The sequence below is a fragment of the Salvelinus fontinalis genome, chromosome 37 (genome assembly GCF_029448725.1).
Source record: "Salvelinus fontinalis isolate EN_2023a chromosome 37, ASM2944872v1, whole genome shotgun sequence".
Taxonomy (NCBI): Eukaryota; Metazoa; Chordata; class Actinopteri; order Salmoniformes; family Salmonidae; genus Salvelinus; species Salvelinus fontinalis.
In genome coordinates, this window is record NC_074701.1 from 20,792,325 (window position 1) to 20,816,414 (window position 24,090).

General features: G+C 42.7%; 1 protein-coding gene across 1 annotated transcript; it reads left to right on the forward strand.

Annotated features, from left to right (window-relative positions):
* Nucleotides 1–940: 940 nt before the first annotated feature.
* prokr1b (prokineticin receptor 1b) lies at nt 941–24,090 on the forward strand. The gene is made up of 2 exons (XM_055902392.1): nt 941–1,616; nt 22,808–24,090. Exons 1-2 carry the CDS (start codon nt 1,147–1,149, stop codon nt 23,517–23,519), a joined length of 1,182 nt encoding a protein of 393 aa, XP_055758367.1. The 5' UTR covers nt 941–1,146; the 3' UTR covers nt 23,520–24,090.

A 24,090-nucleotide genomic window follows, 5' to 3' on the forward strand; every position in this document is an offset into this window, starting at 1 on the left:
TGTTGATTTGCATATGTGTGCATGATTGTTGCTTTATTTTCCCATCAGCTTTAAATTGTATTATTTGCGTCATTGTACTCTCTCTCTCTTCCTCTTTCTCTCTCTCTCTTTCTGTCCCTCTCTCGCTATCTCTTTCTTTCTTTCTTTCTTTCTTTCTTTCTTTCTTTTTTTCTTTCTCTCTCTCTTTCTTTCTTTCTCTCTCTCTCTCTCTTGCTATATCTATCTATCTATCTATCTATCTATCTATCTATCTATCTATCTATCTATCTATCTATCTATCTATCTATCTATCTATTTCATACAAGTTATATTTCTTCCCCCAACCAATCTGTCACTTGCTTCCTGTCCTCCTCCCTCCACACACACTCTCTCTCCCTTACCAAGAGTGTTGATGTTGTTTGTGGAGGGCTTGTCTATTGAGTCAGTGTTAAGCCTTTTTTCTGAGTGTTTCATAGCATTCTATTGTGTGTTGGATGGTGTCCAGGTTATTACAGCTGGCTCTTATTCCACGTTATTATTCTAACAATGAGAGTAAATTGGCTAATTCTCTTTCAGCTTTGTCATGGTTATTCTATCTCCTGACCACCAATCACTCTGACGCAATGTCCATTCATGTGGATTGAAGTGAATAATTTTCCAACATACTTGTTAGGTACTTAACCCAGTGTTTCTCTTCAATAGAGAGCAGACTGGGAGCAAGAATCTGTGTCATTGACCAATAATAAAACTGATGAACAGAAAATAAATTGTCATAGCGGTTTTCATGATTATTTTACCAGCTCTGCAATGTCAACAGCGGCACCCACAGGAAGCTACATTTATTCATGCTTATTTGATCCGGGGAGCATGTTTTCTTCTGAAATCAATGTTTAATGAATTTTCACACATTCTCTGGTCTCTCTGTGAGTCTAAGTTGAGAACAACTGTGTTGCAGGTCAGTCGAAGATGTTCTCTTGGCTTTCTGAGTGACAAGTGGGATCATTTCTACACTCCAAAAGACCCTCCCTCATCCACCTCCATAGTTCCTGCAAGACAGTGACACCATGACCCAAACACCTTATGAAATGGTTCCTGGAAGACACTGAAATAATTTAGAAAGAAAACACAAATTAAAACAAGAAACCTAAAACTTATTGGGAATTCACCATGGGAGATCCCAACATCAGCCAGCTGGCTGCGGTGTACGCTGAGACCCCTGGCCACGTGCTGGGAGGAAGTGAGCTGGACCCGTTTACGGATAACTACGACACAGACTATGGTATTCCCGACAACGAGATTCCCGACACTACGCAGGGCACAGCCTTCTTCGTTGCCACCATCGTCATCGCCATGGTGCTCATCTGCATTATGCTCGTCTGCGGTGTTGGCAACTTCCTGTTTATCGCTACTTTGGCACGGTACAAGAAGCTACGTAACCTCACTAACCTGCTCATAGCTAATCTGGCTATATCAGACTTCATAGTGTCAGTGGTGTGCTGCCCGTTCCTGGTGGATTACTATGTGGTGAAGCAGTTGTCCTGGGACCATGGCCTGGTGCTGTGTGCCTCCGTCAACTACATCAGGACTGTGTCTCTCTACGTGTCCACTAACGCACTGCTGGCTATCGCTGCAGACAGGTGGGTCAGTGCCTTATCCCCATTTATTGGTGTCTTTCAATGATAGGTGTGTGTGTGTGTGCGTGTGTCCACAAATTGCCTTGCACTTCTCAGGAGTTTTATCTTGTTGAAGGCACCTTGCCCCTTGTTTCAGCCTTGTAGCAATCAATAAGTGACTTAGCTAGCATAGTCTGTCATCAAAGTCAGTGGCAATGTCTCTAAATTGTCCCCTGTAAGTGTCTTCCTTCCTTTTTTGCAGCTTCATTAAATAGTACCCGCAAAACACCAGTCTCAACGTCAACAGTGAAGAGGCGACTCCGGAATGCTGGCCTTCTAGGCAGAGTTCCTCTGTCCAGTGTCTGTGTTCTTTTGCCCATCTTAATATTGTATTTTTATTGGCCAGTCTGAGATATGGCTTTTTCTTTGCAACTCTGCCTAGAAGGCCAGCATCCCGGAGTCGCCTCTTCACTGTTGACGTTGAGACTGGTGTTTTGCAGGTACTATTTAATAAAGCTGACAGCTGAGGACTTGTGAGGCGTCTGTTTCTCAAACTAGACTCTCTAACGTTCTTGTCCTCATGCTCAGTTGTGGACCGGGTCTACCACTCCTCTTTCTATTTTGGTTAGAGACAGTTTGCTCTGTTCTGTGAAAGGAGTAATACACAGTGTTGTAAGGAGATCTTCAGTTTCTTGGCAAGTTCTGCAATGGAATAGCCTTCATTTCTCAGAACAAGAATAGACTGACGAGTTTCAGAATAAAGGTCTTTGTTTCTAGCCATTTTGAGCCTGTAATCGAACCTACAAATGCCGATGCTCCAGATCCTCAATTAGTCTAAAGAAGGCCAGTTTTATTGCTTCTTTAATCAACTGTCACGTTACTCCCTCTCCGGCCTCTATGTCATCAGGCTGTTGATTATCCCGCACACCTGCCACCATCGTCAAGCGCACCAGCACCACATGACACTCACCTGGACTCCATTACCTCCTTGATTATCTTCCCTATATCTGTCACTCCCCTTGGTTCTTTCTTCAGGTGTTTTTGACTCTGTTTCATGTCTGTGCGTTTGTGTTTTGTGTTTATTGTTTTCTTTACTTACTAAAACACTCACTCCCTGTACTTGCTTCTCGAGTCTCAGCGCACTCATTACCGAATAACACCTCACCTAAGAGAAGCATCAGGGAGTGGTTTTTTTGTGACAGTGTAAATGACTTTGGGTCCGGGAGCCGTTACAGGCTATCATGCCTCAGCCAGATCGCCAGGCTCCCCTGCCTCAGCCGGCTCATCGGGCTTTCATGCCTCAGTCGGATCGCCAGGCGCCCCTGCCTCAGCCGGCTCATCGGGTTTTCATGCCTCCGCCGGATCGCCAGGCTCCCCTGCCTCAGCCGGCTCATCGGGCTTTCATGCCTCCGCCGGATCGCCAGCCTCCCCTGCTTCCACCAGCTCGTCAGGCTCTCATGCCTCAGCTGGATCGCCAGGCTCCCCTGCCTCAGCTGGTCTGGCAGGTTCCCACGCCTCAGCCGGCTCGACAGGTTCCCGCGCCTCAGCCGGCGTGACAGGGTCCCATGCTTCAGCAGGGGTGACCGGTCCACTCCTGATCCCCGGGTTCGTCCCCTTTGTCGGCGTCCTGCGGCATGAGCCGCGTGTCGGGGAGGGGGTGCTGTCACGTATACACTCTCCGGCCTCTAGTTCATCAGGCTGCTGTTTATCCCGCACACCTGTAAACATCGTAAAGCACAACAGCGCCTCATGACACTCACCTGGACTCTATCACCTCCTTGATTATCTTCCCTAAATCTGTCACTCCCCTTGGTTCTTTCCTCAGGTGTTATTGACTCTGTTTCATGTCGGTGCGTTTGTGTTTCGTGTTTATTTATTAAAACACTCACTCCCTGTACTTGCTTCCCGACTCTCAGCGCACTCGTTACAACAACAGTTTTCAGCTATGCTAAAATAATTGCAAAAGGGTTTTCTAATGATCGTTTAGCCTTTTCAAATGATAAACTTGGATTAGCTAACACAACGTGCCATTGGAACGCAGGAGTGATGGTTGCTGAAAATAGGCTTCTGTACGCCTATGTAGATATTCCATAAAAAATCAGCCGTTTCCAGCTACAATAGTCATTTACAACATTTAACAATGTCTACACTGTATTTCTGATCAATTTGTTATTTTAATGGACAAACAACGTGCCTTTCTTTCAACAAGGACATTTCTAAGTGACCCAAACTTTTGAACGGTAGTGTACACACTTTCCACAAACCCACAGCTTGGTTTGATGGAGTTTCTTACATAGTTTACACCTTTCAAATATTTTCTAAACAAACTAAAAGAGTGAGGAAAGTAAGCTATTAATAAAAGATCAGCCTGCTGTACAGAAAATAATCGACTACCCTCAAGCGGCATTTAGCTGCTTTATTTGTTCCTCATCAAAAAGACCAGTCTCATGTTTTCTTTGATTGAACACCATACTTTAAGTCCAAAACTGTATCAAAACGGTATTATGAAAGAAATGCTGTATAAAATGCTGTGAATGGCTTGTGTCTATATTCATAGTCCTCTGAATTAGCCACAGCAGCAACCATTGCAAATTCAATTTTAGCCCTTTTTCTTTTTACCCCCTTCGATGTACTTTGAACATTTCATGACTCTAGGACCAACAAAATATCTTTTAAAATAGCTTCGGAAGTTTCATAATTGGCCTTGCAAAGAAGGGCATGTATTGGTAGATGGGAAAAAACAAAGGAGACATTTAATATCCCTTTGAGCATGGTGAAGTTGTGAACTACACTTTGGATGTTGTATCAATATACCCAGTCACTACAAAGATACAGGCATCCTTCCTAACTCAGTTGCTGGAGAGGAAGGAAAACGCTAAGCGATTTCACCATGAGGCCAATGGTGACTTTAAAACAGTTACAGAGTTTAATTGTAGTTACTCCACAATACTAACCTGAAAATTAAGCCTGTACAGAGTACAAATATTCCAAAACATGCATCCTGTTTTGCAACAAGGCACTAAAGTAATACTGCAAAAAAAGATGACAAAGCAATTGTCTTTTTTGTCCTGAATACAAAGTGTTATGTTTGGGGCAAATCCAATGTAACACATCACTGAGTACGACACTCCATATTTTCAAGCATTGTGGTGGCTGCATCAGTTAGGTTATGCTTGTAATCGTTAAGGACTGGGGAGTTTTTCAGGTTAAAAAACACAAGGAATGGAGCTGAGCACAGGCAAAATCCTAGAGGAAAACCTGGTTCAGTCTGCTTTCCACCAGACACTGGGAGATGAATTCCCTTTTCAGCAGGACAATAATCAAAAACACAAGGCCAGATCTACACTGGAGTTGCTTACCAAAAAGACAGTGAATGTTCCTTAGTGGCCAAGTAACAGTTTTGACTTAAATCTGCTTGACAATCTATGGCAAGACCGGAAAATGGTTTTCTAGCAATGATCAACAACCAATTTTATAGAGCTTGAACAATTTTGAAAATAATAATGGGCAAATGTTGCAGAATCCAGGTGTGGAAAGCTCTTAGAGACTTACCCAGAATGACATACAGCTGTAATCACTGCCAAAGGTGATTCAAACATGGGTGTTGAATTTCTATCTAATCAAGATATAGTAGTGTTTTAGTCTTCAATTATTATTTTTTACAAATGTTAGGATAGGATTAGGATAGTTAGGATTTTTCTTCCACTTTGACATTAGAGTATTTTGTGTAGATCATTGACAAAAAAGACAATTAAATCCATTTGAATTCCACTTTTTAACACAACAAAATGTTGAAAAAGTCAAGGGATTTGAACACTTTCTGAAGGCACTGTATCTTACAAGAGACCACTGCTGGGGAGTAGTGAACTATATGTAGTGCAACTAGTAATATAACTAGTCTCTTGGTGGTAGTTGAACTAAATTCAAATGTATGTAGTGTTTTAAATACATATTGTTTTGCCATGTAGCGGTGTAGATAACTACTGGAACAACACACTACATTTTTTGCTAAAAGAAAATATGGATGAAGTAGGCAATCATTTCCTTTCTTTTTTGGCATCAGACCTGCCTAATTCTCACTTGAAATATCGATTTTGTGTTCAATAGGCTAAATTACAATATTATGTTAACATATGACCCCAAAGTGATCTGTCTTGCAATTTGTAGTCATTGACATTTCAGATTTACATATGAGAAGTAACTTTAGTTAAGTCACCTATATTTTTCTAAAGGGTAGCTTAACTTCTTTCATTGTAAAGTAGCTGGTAGCTTGGTAAGCTATAATTTTAGAGTAGCTTCCCAAACACTTCAGGAGACTAAGTCTAAGGTCACACCACAGGGCTGAGAAAAACATTTGTTTATATTTGCCATCGACTCAACAAAGGATGTTGTACAATTGGCATTTTGGCAGTAAGCTGTTTTCAATCAAGTGTGATGCAAGCTCTTGAACATATCTGAGAGCAGTATTTGTGGAAATCGCTTTTGAAATAAGAATTGAGTGAATTCCAAGGGTGTATTATTCAACCAACAATCAGATTTCCATCTGGAATCTGGAGTACTCCTTGGAGATCCACAACAATGCAATAATTACCTAGAACTGTTTCTGGGAACATGTTGTGCATGTCTACACCCAGTCTGCAGTCGACTAGACATAAATGACCATGTGTGCTGCGATTCAGCCCTCTTAATGTATAATGTTAATTAGAATCACGCTCAGCATCGTGTACATATTGACTTCAGTTGATAACACGTTGTCCATTTGTTGAATGGATTCTGATTTCTACAGCTACCAATTCAAGGACCAGGGCTTTGACTGAACACTGTATGAGAAGTATATAACACACTCTTATTGCTTATACTCTTACGGTAATAGTAGCTTTACTTAAGTTTCGTCATATTTTGGTTGTGACTGCATCCTCCACTATATCACAACAACTTTGAAGCCACTGTGAGTCTAAATGATTTTACCAGCTCTGCTCACCATGGACAGTGCAGCTAGGGATAGCACATTTGGGAGTGACCCTACTCTATAGAGGGCTTGCAGTTGATGTACATCACCTCCTGGCAGCCATGTTGGAAGACCATCACCTCCTGGCAGCCATGTTGGAAGACCATCACCTCCTGGCAGCCATGTTGAAAGACCATCGCATTAACGAAAACAGTGCCTAAAACTTGTTGATTCATCACCACGGTCATTTTCTGTGCAGTATTTGGCTGCTCTAACAAGTCAGGAAATCATGAAACACATTTGGAGGTTCCGGACTGTGGCCCGTCGTTTGAGGTTCCGGACTGTGGCCCGTCGTTTGAGGTTCTGGACTGTGGCCCGTTGTTGGAGGTTCCGGTCTGTGAACTGTCGCCGGACGCTCTGGACTGGGTACTGTCGCCGGACGCTCTGGACTGGGTACTGTCGCCGGACGCTCTGGACTGGGTACTGTCGCCGGACGCTCTGGACTGGGTACTGTTGCCGGACGCTCTGGACTGGGTACTGTCGCCGGACTCTCTGGACTGGGTACTGTCGCCGGACGCTCTGGACTGGGTACTGTCGCCGGACGCTCTGGACTGCCGAGGCGCACTATAGGCCTGGTGCGTGGTGCCGGAACTGGTGGTACTGGGCTGAGGACACGCACCTCAGGGCGAGTGCGGGGAGCAGGCACAGGATGTACTGGACTGTGCAGACTCACCAGAGACACAGTACGCAAAGCCGGTGCAGGATATCCTAGAGACCAGGAGGTACACTAGAGACCAGGAGCACTGAACCGGCACCCTCATTCCTGGCTGGATGCCCATTCTAGCCAATGCGAGGAGCTGGAATGGAGCGCACCGGGCTAGAATAGCGCACTGGAGACACCGTGTGCTCCACCGCATAACACGGTGCCTGACCAGTAACACGCTCCCCACAGTAAGCACGAGGAGTTGGCTCAGGTCTCCGACCTGACTCATGCAATCTTCTCGTGTCCCTCCCCCCAAAAAAATCTCATCATCATGCAAGCGGTCAGACAGGTGAAAATTATGGTCAGTAAAGAAAACTTTAAGCTCGTTTCTCAATTAAAAAAATGTGTCAAAAATAGAAAATACACGAGAGTTCAGGGGTCTTCACTGTAGTGTCTAAAATGTCTTGCAAGCTGTCAGACATTGCTTTGGCAGTAAGAGCCTCTCGGTGGATGCTGCAGTGTACCCAAGTGGCGTCAGGAGCAACTGCTTTAACGAGCGCTACCACTCCACTAGGACTCCCTGCTTTTGCGGCATCGGTACAGATACCAACACATCTTGACCACCAAAGTCCATTTGATGTCACAAAACTGTCCAGTACTTACTTATTAAAAATATCTTCTCCTGTTGTCCTGGTTCCCAGTGGTTGGCAGAAGAGGATGTCTTCCTTAATCGACCCCCCATAAACGTAACAGACATATAACAAGAGCTGTGCCAGGCCCGCCACGTCTGTTGACTCATCCAGCTGTAACGCATATAATTCACTGGCTTGTATGCGAAGCAGTAATTGTTTCAAAACATCTCCTACCATGTCACTGATGTGTCATGAAACAGTGTTGTTTGATGAAGACATTGTCTCTATAGTTTTTTGGGCCTTTTCCCCCAGCATTGTCCCAGCCATATCTGCGGCAGCAGGAAGAATTAAGTCCTCCACAATAGTATGGGGCTTCCTTGTCCTAGCCATTCGGTAGCTCAACATATAAGAAGCTTCAAGCCCCTTCTTATTAATGGTATCTGTTGCTTTTATACATGTCTTACTACTTGAAAGTAATCTTAATTCTTGCTCAAAAAACTACCGTGGCTTGTTTTTCAAATTGGCATGTTTTGTTTCTAAATGTCTGCGCAAGAGTGAAGGTTTCATCGAGTTGTGAGACAGTACTTTTGCACATATAACACACTGTGGCTGAGGAAAGGCACTACTCTCAATATAAGTGAACCCCAAATCAATGTAGTTCTCATCATATTTGCATCTCTTCGATGGTCCAACTTCCATGTCTGTTGTTCAGTGCTTTCCAGGGTAAGGGGGCAGTAACTCTTCAGCTGCATCAGATTCACAACTGTCAGAGTCCATGCTAGCTGGGCTAACAACAAATGTACAATTACTGATGCTAGCATTGGATGTGTTCGTGGAAGAAGATCAACTTGTGTCGTCGACAAGTGCAGGTGTAGTACTGCTGGTAGTAAGAGTACTTCCAGTAGAGCTGGTATGTGTCTCTTACTTTTTTAACCATTTATCAATTTTCGAGCAAACGGAATGCGCAGCAGCTATGTTTGGCTACATACGGACCATTAGTGGAATTCCCGCAAGAGAGTAACGGTTAATGTGATTAGATGTTAATTATTTAACCAGGCTTCCTGTATTTGATATTGTTGTTGTTTTGCTGAACACTAGATGGTTTCATTTTATTTTTGGCAGTGAAACTCAGGCGAGAAAAAAAACTCACCCAAATGTATAGCCCCGTTGGAAAATATAAATGGACTGTTTGAAAATGTGAGATTTAAAAAAATATATTGTCAGTCACTGTCACACCCTGACCTTAGAGAGCCTTTTTTATTCTCTATTTGGTTTTGTCAGGGTGTGACTTGGGTGGGCAAATCTATGTGTTCTATTTCTTTGTTGGCCGGGTATGGTTCCCAATCAGAGGCAGCTGTCTATCGTTGTCTCTGATTGGGGATCATACTTAGGTAGTCCTGTGCCAGCTGTATGCACCCAGCCTCCAGTGATGGTCCATGGCACGAAGCCTCTAGTGATGATCCATGGCCTGAAGCCTCCAGTGATGATCCATGGCACGAAGCCTCCAGTGATGATCCATTACACGAAGCCTCCAGTGATGATCCATGGCCCGGAGCCTCCAGTGATGATCCATGGCCCGTGGGGTGTGACTTGGGTGGGCAAATCTAATCAGAGGCAGCTGTCTATCGTTGTCTCTGATTGGGGATCATACTTAGGCAGCATGTTTTCCACCTGAGTTTGGGGGATCTTGTTTTTGCATAGTTACTGTGTAGCCTGCAGTACTTTACGTCGTTAATATATATATATATTTTTTTGGTGTTCATTTAAATAAAGAAAGATGTATGCTTTCCACGCTGCGCCTTGGTCTCATTCCAACAACGGACGTGACAGTCACATTTTTATTTGGTGTACCCCCTACAGCTACTGCCCCATTATGCATACCCCAGTTTGGGAATACCTGGTCTACTGGTATCGTTTTCAAAATGAGAACATGTATCTCAACAAAATGTTAACAATGTATGAGTTAACCTGTTGAGGCTGGGGGCGCTGTGGTAATCTTGTAATTTTTGAAACGGCTTCCTACAAAACTCTTGATCGTACAATATGCATATTATTATTATTATTGGATAGAAAACAGTCTATAGTTTCTATAGGAGTTGAAAATTTGTCTCTAAGTGGAACAGAACCCATTCTACAGCAATTTCCCTGACATGGAGTCAGATTTCAGAAATTTTGGCCCCTGATCTGGAGTCAGTTAAAAGGCCACTGTTATTGCTATGAGTATACGGACACTGCTTACGTCTTCCCCTGGATGCCTTTACGTGATGACGATTTGAATGGGGTCGATTGCGCGTTCACAGGCACTATAAATTAAAAAACCCTGTAGCTAGTAAGTCTTTTGGAGCTGCGTTATGCGCGTGGAGGACACCGACCCGCACCTGTTCCAAGCATTAGTGTTGGGAGTAATCTTTCTCCGGTCATGTTAAGACTCGTTATAGGAGTTAAAAACATCATAAGGTAGTTAATTTAAAGCGTTTTATAGCAATTTATATCCGTTTAGTGCGATTTTGGGACATTTATTTCTGAAACGCTGTGAATCGCCGGGCACGCTTCCAGTTCATGCTGAACGCAGTTGGCATTTCCACATGGCAAGAGGACAGCTTTCCACCAAAAGACGATTAGACCCAAGAAAGGATCCTTTGCCCAAGATACTGATGGAAGAACAGCTCAAAGTAGGACATTTTTATTATGATAAATCGTGTTTCTGTCGAAAAATGTTAGTGGCTTAGGACGCCATGTTTTTTGACGTAGCTTCGCTTGGCGCAAACTGTATTGAAAAGTAAGGATAATTAAAAAAAATGTAATTCCGCGATTGTATTAAGAATTAAATTGTCTATCAATCGATGTCCTGCCTTTTCAGTGGGGGTGGGGGGGGAGTGCCGCTAGCGGCACCCTCAGCCTAGACAGGTTAAGCTATTCTCTGCTTCAGATGCACAATGTCAAGGGGTGCATTGCAAATGCCCATAAGGCTAATCTCACGGTTTCCTAAACTCAGTCCTCGAAGGAGTGCACATTTTGGCTTTTGCCTTAGCACTACAGAGCTGAGAGCTGAGCTGATTCAAATAATCAACTAATCATCAATCAATCAAATCTATTTATAAAGACGTTTTTACATCGGCATATGTCACAAAATCCTGTACAGAAACCCACTCTAAAACCCCAACCAGCAAGCAATGCAGATGTAGAAGCAGGCTAGGAAAAACTTCCTAGAAAGGCAGGAACCTTGGAAGAAACCTAGGAAGCCAGGAACCAGACTCTGGGAGGTGGGGGGGGGGGGGGGCTCTTCTGGCTGTGCTGGGTGGAGATTATAAGAGTACATGGTAATTTAAGGCAAGATTGTTCTTCAAGAGGTGCAAACGTTCATAGATGACTAGCAGGATCAAATAATAATCAGTGTAGAGGGTGCAACAGGTCAGTACCTCAGGAGTAAATGTCAGTTGGCTTTTTATAGTCGAGCATTCAGAGGTCGAGACAGCAGGTGCGGTGGAGAGAGATCAAGCTTGGATAATTTGAATCAGCTTTGTAGTGTTAGTGCAAAAACCAAAACGTGCACCCCCTGGAGTCCCGAGGACAGAGTTTGGGAAACTCTGCGCTAATGCAATCATACTGTAGGGCCAGTGGTCCGGTCCTCACGTACCCCCAACAGTACACAGTTTTTTGTTTTCCCAGACAAGCATACCTGATTCAACTTGTCAACTAATCATCAGACGCTCAATGAGTTGAATCAGGCATGTTTGTCTGGGCCTGCAACACAAATGTGCTGTTGAGGTACTAAAGGACTGGAGAACCACTGCTGTAGGCTTATGGCCGTATTGGCATTGCACGCCATTATCTGCGGCAAAATGGGTTAACATTGCTGATATCCTGAAAAAAGGGTGACAATCAAATAAAACTATTAGGAGAGTTAACAACTATACAAAAAGTGAGTTAATGTTACTTTGAGAATACAACACCGACATTAGTGGCAGATTCCCTTACCTGCTTTACTGTAGAATTGTGAGCTGTGATTAATCAACATTGACGATGTTCACCTTGAATAATAATTTTAAGTTAACAAATTAAACAAGAAAACACTTCAGAATCAACACTTTCTTATGATTTCAAAGTGTACAAGTAATCTATCTAACATGTAAAGGTTACACATAAGTTACAAGTAGGCTAAAACATTACTAAGAACTAATTTCAGGTGAACATAAAAAAGTTAATACCGGAGGTGGCCAACCCCACCCCACTGATTCCCGATCTATTGAATGAGCAGACTTGTTCTAGCCAAGCAGTAGCACACTTGATTATTAACTAATTAGGTTTGATAAATTGATTCAGGTTTGGTCTGCTCCAGTTGTAATAGGTTTATACATTGACTTTTAAACTGGATTTTGTTTACTAAATTTGCTAACATACTGTAGGTGCACATATAATCTATGGTATACAAGGATTTACCCTTGTTCTCTTGGGACATTCATTGGGACCTCTTCATCTGCAGACAGTGTTTCACGGCTCTGTATCTGAACACAGAAAACATCAAAGAAACAGGCTGCATTATTCTCAAATTAAACAGCACTGAATATTATGTTGCCATATTCAGTGGTGTGAAGTACTTAAGTAAAATTACTTAAAGTACTACTTAAGTAGTTTTTTTGGTGTCTGTACATTCATTTACTATTAATATTTTTGCCAACTTTTACTTTTTCTTCAATACATCCCAAAAGAAAATAATTCACTTTTATATTTTACGTGACACTCAAAAGTACTCGTTACATTTTGAATGCTTAGCAGGACAGGACAAGGGTCCAATTCACACACGTATCAAGAGAACATCCCAGGTCATCCCTACTGCCTCTGATCTAGCGTACTTACTAAACATAAATGCTTATTTTTTAAATTCTGTCTAACGGTTGGAGTGTGCCCCTGGCTATCCGTAAATTATCCAAGATGGCATAGCAGTCAGACGTTCTTTGTCCTCGTCTTGTCTTGTCCCGTGTATATATATATATTTAACGTTTTTCTTCGCATATATTTCTTATATATTTTTTTCTAAAAACTCAACTTCAAAACACTCTCCTGCAACCCGCCTCACCATAAAAAAAAACCGTATTATTCACCTCAAATCTGAAATCAACAACAGAAGCTAGCCAGAAGTTAGCCAGTTCACTTTACGTAAAAAGCACACCATGCAATAATCTGAGACGGCGCTCAGATTTAACAACATTTCTCCGCCATGTTGGAGTCAACAGAAGTATGAAATTACATCATAAATATTCCCTTATCTTTGATCATCTTAATCAGAATGCACTCCAAGGAATCCTAGTTCCACAATAAATCGTTATTTTGTTCGATAATGTCCATTACTTATGTCCAAGTAGCTACTTTTGCTAGCATGTGTAGTACACGTGTCCAAACGCTCACGCAGATGCAGGCAAACGTCGGACGAAAACTTCAAAAAGTTATATTACACGTCGAATAATCTGGTCAAAGTAAGTAGAGAATCAATCTTCAGGATGTTGTTATCATATATATCCAATAACGTTCCAACCGGAGCATTCCTTCATGTCTGTAGAAGTTATGGAACGCAATGCGATGTCATGAGGAAAGCGCGTGACCAGGAACTGGCAATCTGCCAGACCACTGACTCATTCCCCTCTCATCTGGTCCCACAACACAGTATAAACTTCATTCATTCATGTTCTACCGACTGTTGACATCTAGTGGAAGGCGTAGGAAGTGCAAACAGATCCATATATCACAGGGATTTGAATAGGCGATGAGTTTAACATCAACCAGCCTCAGAATTCTCACTTCCTGTTTGGATTTTTTCTCAGGTTTTTGCCTGCCATATGAGTTCTGTTATACTCACAGACAACATTCAAACAGTTTCAGAAACTTCATAGTGTTTTCTACCCAATAGTAATAATAATATGCACATATTCGCATCTGGGACAGAGTAGGAGGCAGTTCACTATGGGCACGCAATTCATCCAAAAGTGAAAATGCTGCCCCCTATATCAAAGAAGTTAACCCCTAACGCCTCACAAACCCGGATCCGGGAGCACCCCCATCAAAAAAGCTGACTAGCATAGCCTAGCCTAAAGCCACAGGGATACCTCCCGTGGATAACGTTGCCCCTTGACACTGTGCTAAGGCCAGTTATAGCTAGCTGCGTCACCAGAGTCTCTGGGTTCGCGCCCAGGCTGGGCTGGGTTCGCGCCCAGGCTCTGTGGCAGCCGGCCGCAACCGGGAGGTCCGTGGGGCAACGCACAATTGGCATAGCGTCGTCCGGGTTGGGGAGGGTTTGGCTGTTAGGGATATCCTTGCCTCAGTATGTAATATGTAAAAAAAAATATTTAAAAAAAAATTACAAATTAAAAAAAAATGTAAAATGTAATAATGTATGCACTCTACTGTAAGTCGCTCTGGATAAGAGCGTCTGCTAAATGACTAAAATGTAAATGTAAAATATCATATAATAAAATGTTCATGAAATCACAAGTCCAAGACACCAAATGAAGGATACACATCTTGTGAATCAAGCCATCATTTCTGATTTTTAAAATGTTTTACAGGGAAGACACAATATGTAAATCTATTAGCTAACCACGTTAGCAAAAGACACCACTTCTTTACTCCACCATTTTTTTACTCCATCAGTAGCTATCACAAATTCGACCAAATAAAGATTTAAATAGCCACTAACCAAGAAACAACCTCATCAGATGACAGTCTGATAACATATTTATTGTATAGCATATGTTTTGTTAGAAGAATGTGCATATTTCAGGTATAAATCAGAGTTTACCATTGCAGCCACCATCACAACTCTCACCAAAGCGACTAGAATAACTACAGAGACCATCGTGTATTAGCTAATTACTCATCATAAAACATTTCTTAAAAATACACAGCGGACAGCAGATGAAAGACACAGATTTTGTGAATCGAGACAATATTTCAGATTTTCTAAGTGTTTTACAGCGAAAACACAATATAGCGTTATATTAGCTTACCACAATAGCAAACATCACAACAGCATTGATTCATGGCAAAAATAGCAATAACGTATAAACAACCAAAATATATTAATTTTTTCACTAACCTTCTCAGAATTCTTCAGATGACAGTCCTATAACATCATATTACACAATGCATATAGAGTTTGTTCGAAAATGTGCATATTTAGCGGCACAAATCGTGCTTATACAATGAGAATAGTGTCCAAAACCTCAAGCAATCTGTCCGGCGCCATCTTGGAGAGGCACCTATTCTAATCGAAAACTATTCATAAACTTGACTAAAAAAATACAGGTTGGACAGCAATTGAAAGACAAATTAGTTCTTAATGCAATCGCTGGGTTACATTTTTAAAATTAACGTTACTTCAAGCATACAGCGCGCGCTAAAGCGAGACCGCACCATAATTCATGTCGGAATTATTATTTGACATTTGTCAACATAAGTACGAATTAACAGCATAAAGACTGCTTACTATTTGCTGAGCTTCCATCAGAATCTTGGGCAAGGTGTCCTTTCTCCAGAACAATCGTTGCTAGGTTGGAGAACGTCCTCTTCCACATTGCAATTAGCAGTAAACAAGAGCATGAGAGAGAGAGATACCCAACCCCCTAGAACGCCAGAAAATGAAATACCCGAAAATCGCAATATACTGACATAAACTGATATAACTCGGTTTTAAATAACAACATTATGATGTCTTTAACACCTAATCGAATAATAACAGAGACGGATATATCTAAGAGCTAAAACAGGAGCTTCTAGCACAACATGCCAAGATCCTCCCTGCGTCAGAGCGAAGAGTCAAAAGAGGGGACACCTCGTTTCCAAGCAATTTATAAACTTTCAGATCTGCCTAGAGACTCCATTTCAAGTCCCTCTATTCGCTGACACCCAGGGGAAGGCGTATGCAGTGCATCTCAACCAATAGAGGACAGGCAAATGAATAAACTGTTCTGGGAACAGCGAGCACATTTCAGCATTTTCAAATCCTCATAGGAAAATTGCTCTAAGTCCAGTTCTGTTTCACTCACAGACATAATTCAAACGGTTTTAGAAACTAGAGAGTGTTTTCTATCCAATAGTAATAATAATATGCATATTGTACGAGCAAGAATTGAGTACGAGGCAGTTTAATTTGGGCACTATTTTTTCCAATGGTGAAACAGCGCCCCCATATTGACAAGAAGTTAACACCCCAGCCATCCTTCAATCTAAGCTTGATGCCCTCAATCTCACACAAATTATCAATGAACCTACCAGGTACCACCCCAAAGCCGTAAACACGGGCACCCTCATAGATATCATCCTAACCAACTTGCCCTCTAAATACACCTCTGCTGTTTTCAACCGAGATCTCAGCGATCACTGCCTAATTGCCTGCATCCGTAATGGGTCAGCAGTCAAACGACCTCCACTCATCACTGTCAAACGCTCCCTGAAACACTTCAGCGAGCAGGCCTTTCTAATCGACCTGGCCCGGGTATCCTGGAAGGATATTGACCTCATCCCGTCAGTAGAGGATGAATGGTTATTTAAAATAAATGCCTTCCTCACCAACTTAAATAAGCATGCCCCATTCAAGAAATTTAGAACCAGGAACAGATATAGCCCTTGGTTCTCTCCAGACCTGACTGCCCTTAACCAACACAAAAACATGCTGTGGCGTTCTGCACTAGCATCGAACAGCCCCCGTGATATGCAACTTTTCAGGGAAGTTAGAAACCAATATACACAGGCAGTTAGAAAAGCCAAGGCTAGCTTTTTCAAGCAGAAATTTGCTTCCTGCAACACAAACTCAAAAAGGTTGTTGGACACTGTAAAGTCCATGGAGAATAAGAACACCTCCTCGCAGCTGCCCACTGCACTGAGTATAGGAAACTCTGTCACCACAGATAAATCCACTATAATTGAGAATTTCAATAAGCATTTTTCTACGGCTGGCCATGCTTTCCACCTGGCTACCCCTACCCAGGTCAACAGCACTGCACACCCCACAGCAACTCGCCCAAGCCTTCCTCATTTCTCCTTCTCCCAAATCCATTTAGCTGATGTTCGGAAAGAGCTGCAAAACCTGGACCCGTACAAATCAGCTGGGCTAGACAATCTGGAGCAAAGTTTATTTTTGGTTGGGCCAAAAAAAAAATATTACAATTTTAAAAAACTATTGCCCTATAGCAAATGCTATACCAGCCTGTTCAACCTCTTACCAGCCTGTTCAACCTATTACCAGCCTGTTCAACCTCTCTTTCGTATTGTCCGAGATCCCTAAAGATTGGAAAGCTACCGCTGTCATCCCTCTCTTCAAAGGGGGTGACACCCTAGACCCAAAGTGTTGCAGACCTATATCCATCCTGCCCTGCCTATCTAAAGTCTTCGAAAGCCACGTTGATGAACAGATCACTGACCATTTCGAATTCCACCGTACATTCTCCGCTGTGTAATCCGGCTTCCGAGCCGGTCACGGATGCACCTCAGCCACACTCAAGGTACTAAACGATATCATAACCGCCACCGATAAAAGAGACAAAGTTTGCAGACAGAGTTCAGTGTGTCAAATCGGAGGGCATGTTGTCCGGACCTCTGGCAGTCTCTATGGGGGTGCCACAGGGTTCAATTCTCGGGCTGACTCTTTTCTCTGTATATATCAATGATGTTGCTCTTGCTGCGGGCGATTCCCTGATCCACCTCTATGCAGACGACACCATTCTGTATACTTCTGTCCCTTCCTTGGACCCTGTGCTAACTAACCTCCAAACGAGCTTCAATGCCATACAACACTCCTTCCGTGGCCTCCATCCCTTTAGCAGGATAATTTTTGTAAACAACCGCTGAATTGCAGAGCGCCAAATAAAAAAAAATAAGAATAATATTTATAATCATGAAATCACAAGTGAAATATACAAAATCACAGTATAGCTTGTTGTTAATCCACCTATCGTGTCAGATTTTGAAAATATGCTTTACAGCGAAAGCAATCCAAGCGTTTGTGAGTTTATCAATCACTAGACAAAACAGTAAGAACAGCTAGCCACAAATTAGCTTGGTCACGAATGTCAGAAAATCTGCTCTTAAACGCTAGTAAAACCAAATGTATGCTTTTCAACCGTTCGCTGCCCGCACCCCCCCGCCCGACTAGCACCACCACCCTGGACGGTTCCGACCTAGAATATGTGGACAACTTTAAATACCTAGGTGTCTGGCTAGACTGTAAACTCTCCTTCCGGACTCATATTAAACATCTCCAATCCAAAATCAAATCTAGAATCAGCTTTCTATTTCGCCACAAAGCCTCCTTCACTCACACCGCCAAACTTACCCTAGTAAAACTGACTATCCTACCGATCCTCGACTTCGGCGATGTCATCTACAAAATAGCTTCCAATACTCTACTCAGCAAACTGGATGCAGTCTATCACAGTGCCATCCGTTTTGTTACCAAATCACCTTATACCACCCACCACAGTGACCTGTATGCTCTAGTCGGCTGGCCCTCGCTACATATTCGTTGCCAGACCCACTGGCTCAAGGTCATCCAGAAGTCTATGCTAGGTAAAGCTCCGCCTTATCTCAGTTGACTGGTCACGATAACAACACCCACCCGTAGCACACGTTCCAGCAGGTATATCTCACTGATCATCCCCAAAGCCAACACCTCAGTTGGTCGCCTTTCCTTCCAGTTCTCTGCTGCCTGCGACTGCAACGAATTGCAAAAATCGATGAAGTTGGAAACTTTTATTTCCCTCACCAACTTTAAACATGAACTATCTGAGCAGCTAACCGATCGCTGCAGCTTTACATAGTCCATCTGTAAATAGCCCACCCAATCTACCTACCTCATCCCCATACTGTTATTATTTTATTTACTTTTCTGCTCTTTTGCACACCAATATCTATACTTGCACATCATCATCTGCTCATTTATCACTCCAGTATTAATCTGCTAAATTGTAATTATTCGCTGCTATAGCCTATTTATTGCCTACCTCCTCATGCCTTTTGCACACACTGTATATAGACTTTCTTTTTTCTACTGTGTCATTGACTTGTTTATTGTGTTATTAGCTTGTTTATTGTTTATTCCATGTGTAACTCTGTGTTGTTGTCTTTGTCACACTGCTTTGCTTTATCTTGGCCAGGTCGCAGTTGTAAATGAGAACTTGTTCCCAACTAGCCTACCTGGTTAAATAAAGGTGAAATAAAAAATGTTAAAAGAAAAAGACCACCATAGTCCCTGTGCCCAAGAACACAAAGGCAACCTGCCTAAATGACTACAGAGTCGTAGCACTCACGTCTGTAGCCATGAAACTGCTTTGAAAGGTTGGTAATGGCTCATCAACACCATTATCTCAGAAACCCTAGACCCACTCCAATTTGCATAAAGCCCAAACAGATCCACAGAAGATGCACTCTCTATTGCACTCCACACTGCCCTTTCCCACCTCGACAAAAGGAACACTTATGTGAAAATGCTATTCATTGACTACAGCTCAGCGTTCAACACCATAGTACCGTCAAAGATCATCACTAGGCTAAGGATCCTGGGACTAAACACCTCCCTCTGCAACTGGATCCTGGACTTCCTGACTGGCCGCCCCCAGGTGGTGAGGGTAGGTAGCTACACATCTGCCACGCTGATCGTCAACACTGGTGCTCCCCAGGGGTGCATGCTCAGTCCCCTCCTGTACTCCCTGTTCACCCACGACTGCATGGCCAGGCATGACTCCAACACCATCATTAAGTTTGCAGACGACACAACAGTGGTAGGCCTGATCACCGACAACGACGAAACAGCCTATAGGGAGGAAGTCAGAGACCTGGTCGGGTGGTGCCAGAATAACAACCTATCCCTCAATGTAACCAAGACTAAGGAGATTATTGTGGGCTACAGGAAAAGGAGGACCAAGCACGCCCCCATTCTCCTTTACGGGGCTGTAGTGGAGCAGGTTGAGAGCTTCAAGTTCCTTGGTGTCCACATCAACAACAAACTAGAATGGTTCAAACACACCAAGACAGTCGTGAAGAGGGCATGACAAAGCCTAATCCCCCTCAGGAAATTAAAAAGATTTGGCATGGGTCCTGAGAACCTCAAAAGGTTCTACAGCTGCAACGTCGAGAGCATCCTGACTGGTTGCATCACTGCCTGGTACGGCAACTGCTCGGCCTCTGACCGCAAGGCACTACAGAGGGTAGTGCGTACGGCCCAATACATCACTGGGACTAAGCTGACTGCCATCCAGGACCTCTACACCAGGCTGTGTCAGAGGAAGGCTCTAAAAATGGTCAAAAACCCCAGCCACCCTAGTCATAGACTGTTCTCTCTACTACCACATGGCAAGCGGTACCGTAGTGCCAAGTCTAGGACAAAAAGGCTTCTCAACAGTTTTAACCCCCAAGCCATAAGACTCATGAACAGGTAATCAAATGGCTACCCTGACTATTTGCTTTGTGTGCTCACCCACCCATGTACATTCATGTACATTCATGTACATACAAGCTCAATTGGCCCGACCAACCAGTGCTCCCGCACATTGGCTAACCAGGCTATCTGCATTGCGTCCCACCACACGCCAACCCCTCTTTTACGCTACTGCTACTCTCTGTTCATCAAAAATGCGTAGTCATTTTAATCATATCTACATGTACATACTACCTCAATCAGCCTGACTAACCGGTGTCTGTATGTAGCCTCGCTACTGTATATAGCCTGTCTTTTTACTGTTGTTTAATTTCTTTACCTACCTATTGTTCACCGAATACCTTTTTTTGCACTATTGGTTAGATCCTGTAAGTAAGCATTTCACTGTAAGGACTACACATGTTGTATTCAGCGCACGTGACAAATAAACTTTGATTTGATCTACTAAAGATATTCAACCACTCTACGTGGAACATGGAAAACTGTTTCTATATTTTCCTTGGAATTTTGGTTTGGTCCTACAAGAGCAGCTAAAAAGTGTTTGTAGATCCCATTAGGACTGGTTCGCTCATAATGTCATGCACCTTGGTTAAATTGCAAGGACTAGCAAGAGTATATTTTTCATTTGCATGTGTCCTAGTAGCCTGATGAAAATATATACTGACAAAAATGTAATTTTTGCTAGTTTTTATGTACCTTAATTTGGGCTGCAGGGGCAGTATTGAGTAGCCGGATAAAAGGTGCCCATTTCAAACGGCCTCGTACTCAATTCTTGCTCGTACAATATGTATATTATTATTACTATTGGATAGAAAACACTCTCTAGTTTCTAAAACCGTTTGAATTATATCTGTGAGTAAAACAGAACTCCTTTTGCAGCAAACTTCCTGACAGGAAGTGGAAAATCTGAAATCGATGCTCTCTTCTAGGGGCTGCCTATAAAGGTCCTTGATATTTATTAGAATACATGCACTTCATACGTCTTCCACTAGATGTCGACAGGCAGTGAGAGAATAAATTTAGTGTATAACTTGATCTGGGCTTGAATAAATGCTCTTTGTATGACGTGTCACCAGTTTCCTGTTTTCTGGAGAGCGCGCGAAGGGACCTGGTTTTGCCTTCTGTACAGCTGTCGTTATAGATGAATAATATCTCCGCCTTTGATTTTATTTGATACATGTGACAATATCATCGTAAAGCATATTTTTTCAATATAGTTTATTAGATTATTGAAATTTTTTCGGGACTTTAGGCGTGTTGCGTTGTCTGCGTTTGTTCACGAAGGAGAGCTTAGCGCCACTTTGCTAGCTTTCCGTGCTAATTGACTGGAGAAGAGGACATTCTAAATCCAAACAACGATTGTTCCCGACAAAGGTAAGACCCATTTTATGATGTTATTTCATATATCTGTCGAACATGTTGTACTAGTAGGTTGCGGCCAGGTTTTGGGCACGCTCTCGCCATAACGTAAACTGCATATCGTAATGAAGTTATTTTTAGAATTCTAACACGGCGATTGCATTAAGAACTAGTGTATCTATCATTTCCTATACAACATGTATTTTTTAGTTATGTTTATGAATAGTTATTTGGTCAGAATATGTGAGTGCCAGAAAAATATCCGGACGTTGTGGGAAAAAGATGCTACGTTAGCACAATGTATAACCACTGATTTCAGCTCTAAATATGCACATTTCCGAACAAAACATAAGTGTATGCATAACCTGATGTTATAGGACTGTCATCTGATGAAGCTTATCAAGGTTAGTCAAAAATTAAATATCTTTTGCTGGTTTGTTACGATCGCTAACTTTTGCTGCTGGGGAATGGCTTGTGTTTCTGGCTATTGTGGTAAGCTAATATAATGCTATATTGTGTTTTCGCTGTAAAACACTTAAGAAATCGGAAATATTGGCTGGAATAACAAGATGCCTGTCTTTCATTTGCTGTACACCATGTATTTTTCAAAAATGTTTTATGATGAGTATTTAGGTATTTGACGTTGGTGTCTGTAATTACTCTGGCTGCTTCGGTGCCATTTCTGACGGTAGCTGTGATGGTAGCTGCAATGTAAAACTGATTTATAGCTCAAATATGCACATTTTTCGAACAAAACATAGATTTATTGAATAACATGTTATAAGACTGTCATCTGATGAAGTTGTATCTTGGTTAGTTTGGTTGGTTCTTGGTTAGTTAGGTTGGCTTTGTGCATGCTACCTGTGCTGTGAAAAATGTCTGTCCTTATTTGTATTTGGTGGTGAGCTAACATAAATATATGTGGAGTTTTCGCTGTAAAACATTAAAAAAATCGGACATGTTTCCTGGATTCACAAGATGTTTATCTTTCAAATGCTGTATTGGACTTGTTAATGTGTGAAAGTTAAATATTTCAAAAAAATATATTTTGAATTTCGCGCCCTGCACTTGAAGTGGCTGTTGTCATATTGTGCCCGGCTTCGGGCTTGCAGCCATAAGAAGTTAATACACCCTCTCCTCTGTCCTCAGGTACATGGCCATCGTCCATCCTCTGAGGCCTCGTATGAAGTACCAGACGGCCTACTGTCTGATCACTGGTATCTGGGTTGTACCCATCCTCATCTCCATCCCTTCTGCGTACTTTGCCTCCGAGACCATGTACCCTCATGGTGGTGCCAGCACCTCTCAGAACACCCACAAGACCTTTTGTGCCCAGATCTGGCCTGTGGACCAGCAGGCCTACTACCGCTCCTACTTCCTGTTTATATTTGCCCTGGAGTTCCTTGGGCCCGTTTTTGTCATGGCGATATGTTACGCACGGATCTCCCGTGAGCTCTGGTTCAAGAGTGTCCCGGGCTTCCAGACGGAGCAGATCCGGAAGAGGTTGCGTTGTCGGCGGAAGACAGTCATGGTCCTGATCGGGATCCTGACAGCATACATTCTGTGCTGGGCACCATATTATGGCTTCACCATCCTACGCGACTTCCACCCGACGCTCATCTCCCGCCAGAGGAACTCCCTGGTGGCCTTCTACATTATTGAGTGCATTGCCATGAGCAACAGTATGATGAACACCTTCTGCTTTGTCAGTGTCAAGAACAACACGGTCAAGTACCTGAAAAGGATTGTGCTGCTGCGCTGGAGGTCCACCTATGCTCCCAGTAAGACTGTGGACGAGACAGACATCCGGACGTCCTCCATGCCGGTGACCGAGGAGGTCGAATGCATTCACCTGAGATGAACGAGGAGACGCCATTTTGAAACATTCAGATCTTGTGATGTTGTCAGGGAGATGTCTCTGTTGGTGTTTTGGCACAACAGAAACTTTTACAGAAACAACAGAAACTAATATTAATATTGTTTTATGACATCCTCACACCATCTCAGTGATAATATACACAGTACTGTTGAAAAGGGACATTTCACTTCCTGTTTTGGCAGCATGCAGTGAACACGAGTCGGCGAGTCGGCCAGCTGCTCTTAACAAACATATATTTCACTTCAAATGTAAGAAGAAAAACTATGTCTTCTCCTTTATTCTGCTCAAAATTGCAGCAATTAATCTACTGATCAAATAGCCTACAAGCCATCAGTGCATTTCCTGAAAATGAATAACACACTTCAGGGTTGATTTTCTCTAAACAGGCGATCAGTGACACTTCTGTTTGAACAAGCTCTGCTGCACTAAATTCTGAGATTGGTTGCACACGTTGGATATTATTGCAAAGCTCAGGATCTCCTCTTTTCAACAATACACTGATGAGTCCAATATACCTTACCAGTAAAACGTTAAGACACACCTACTTATTCAC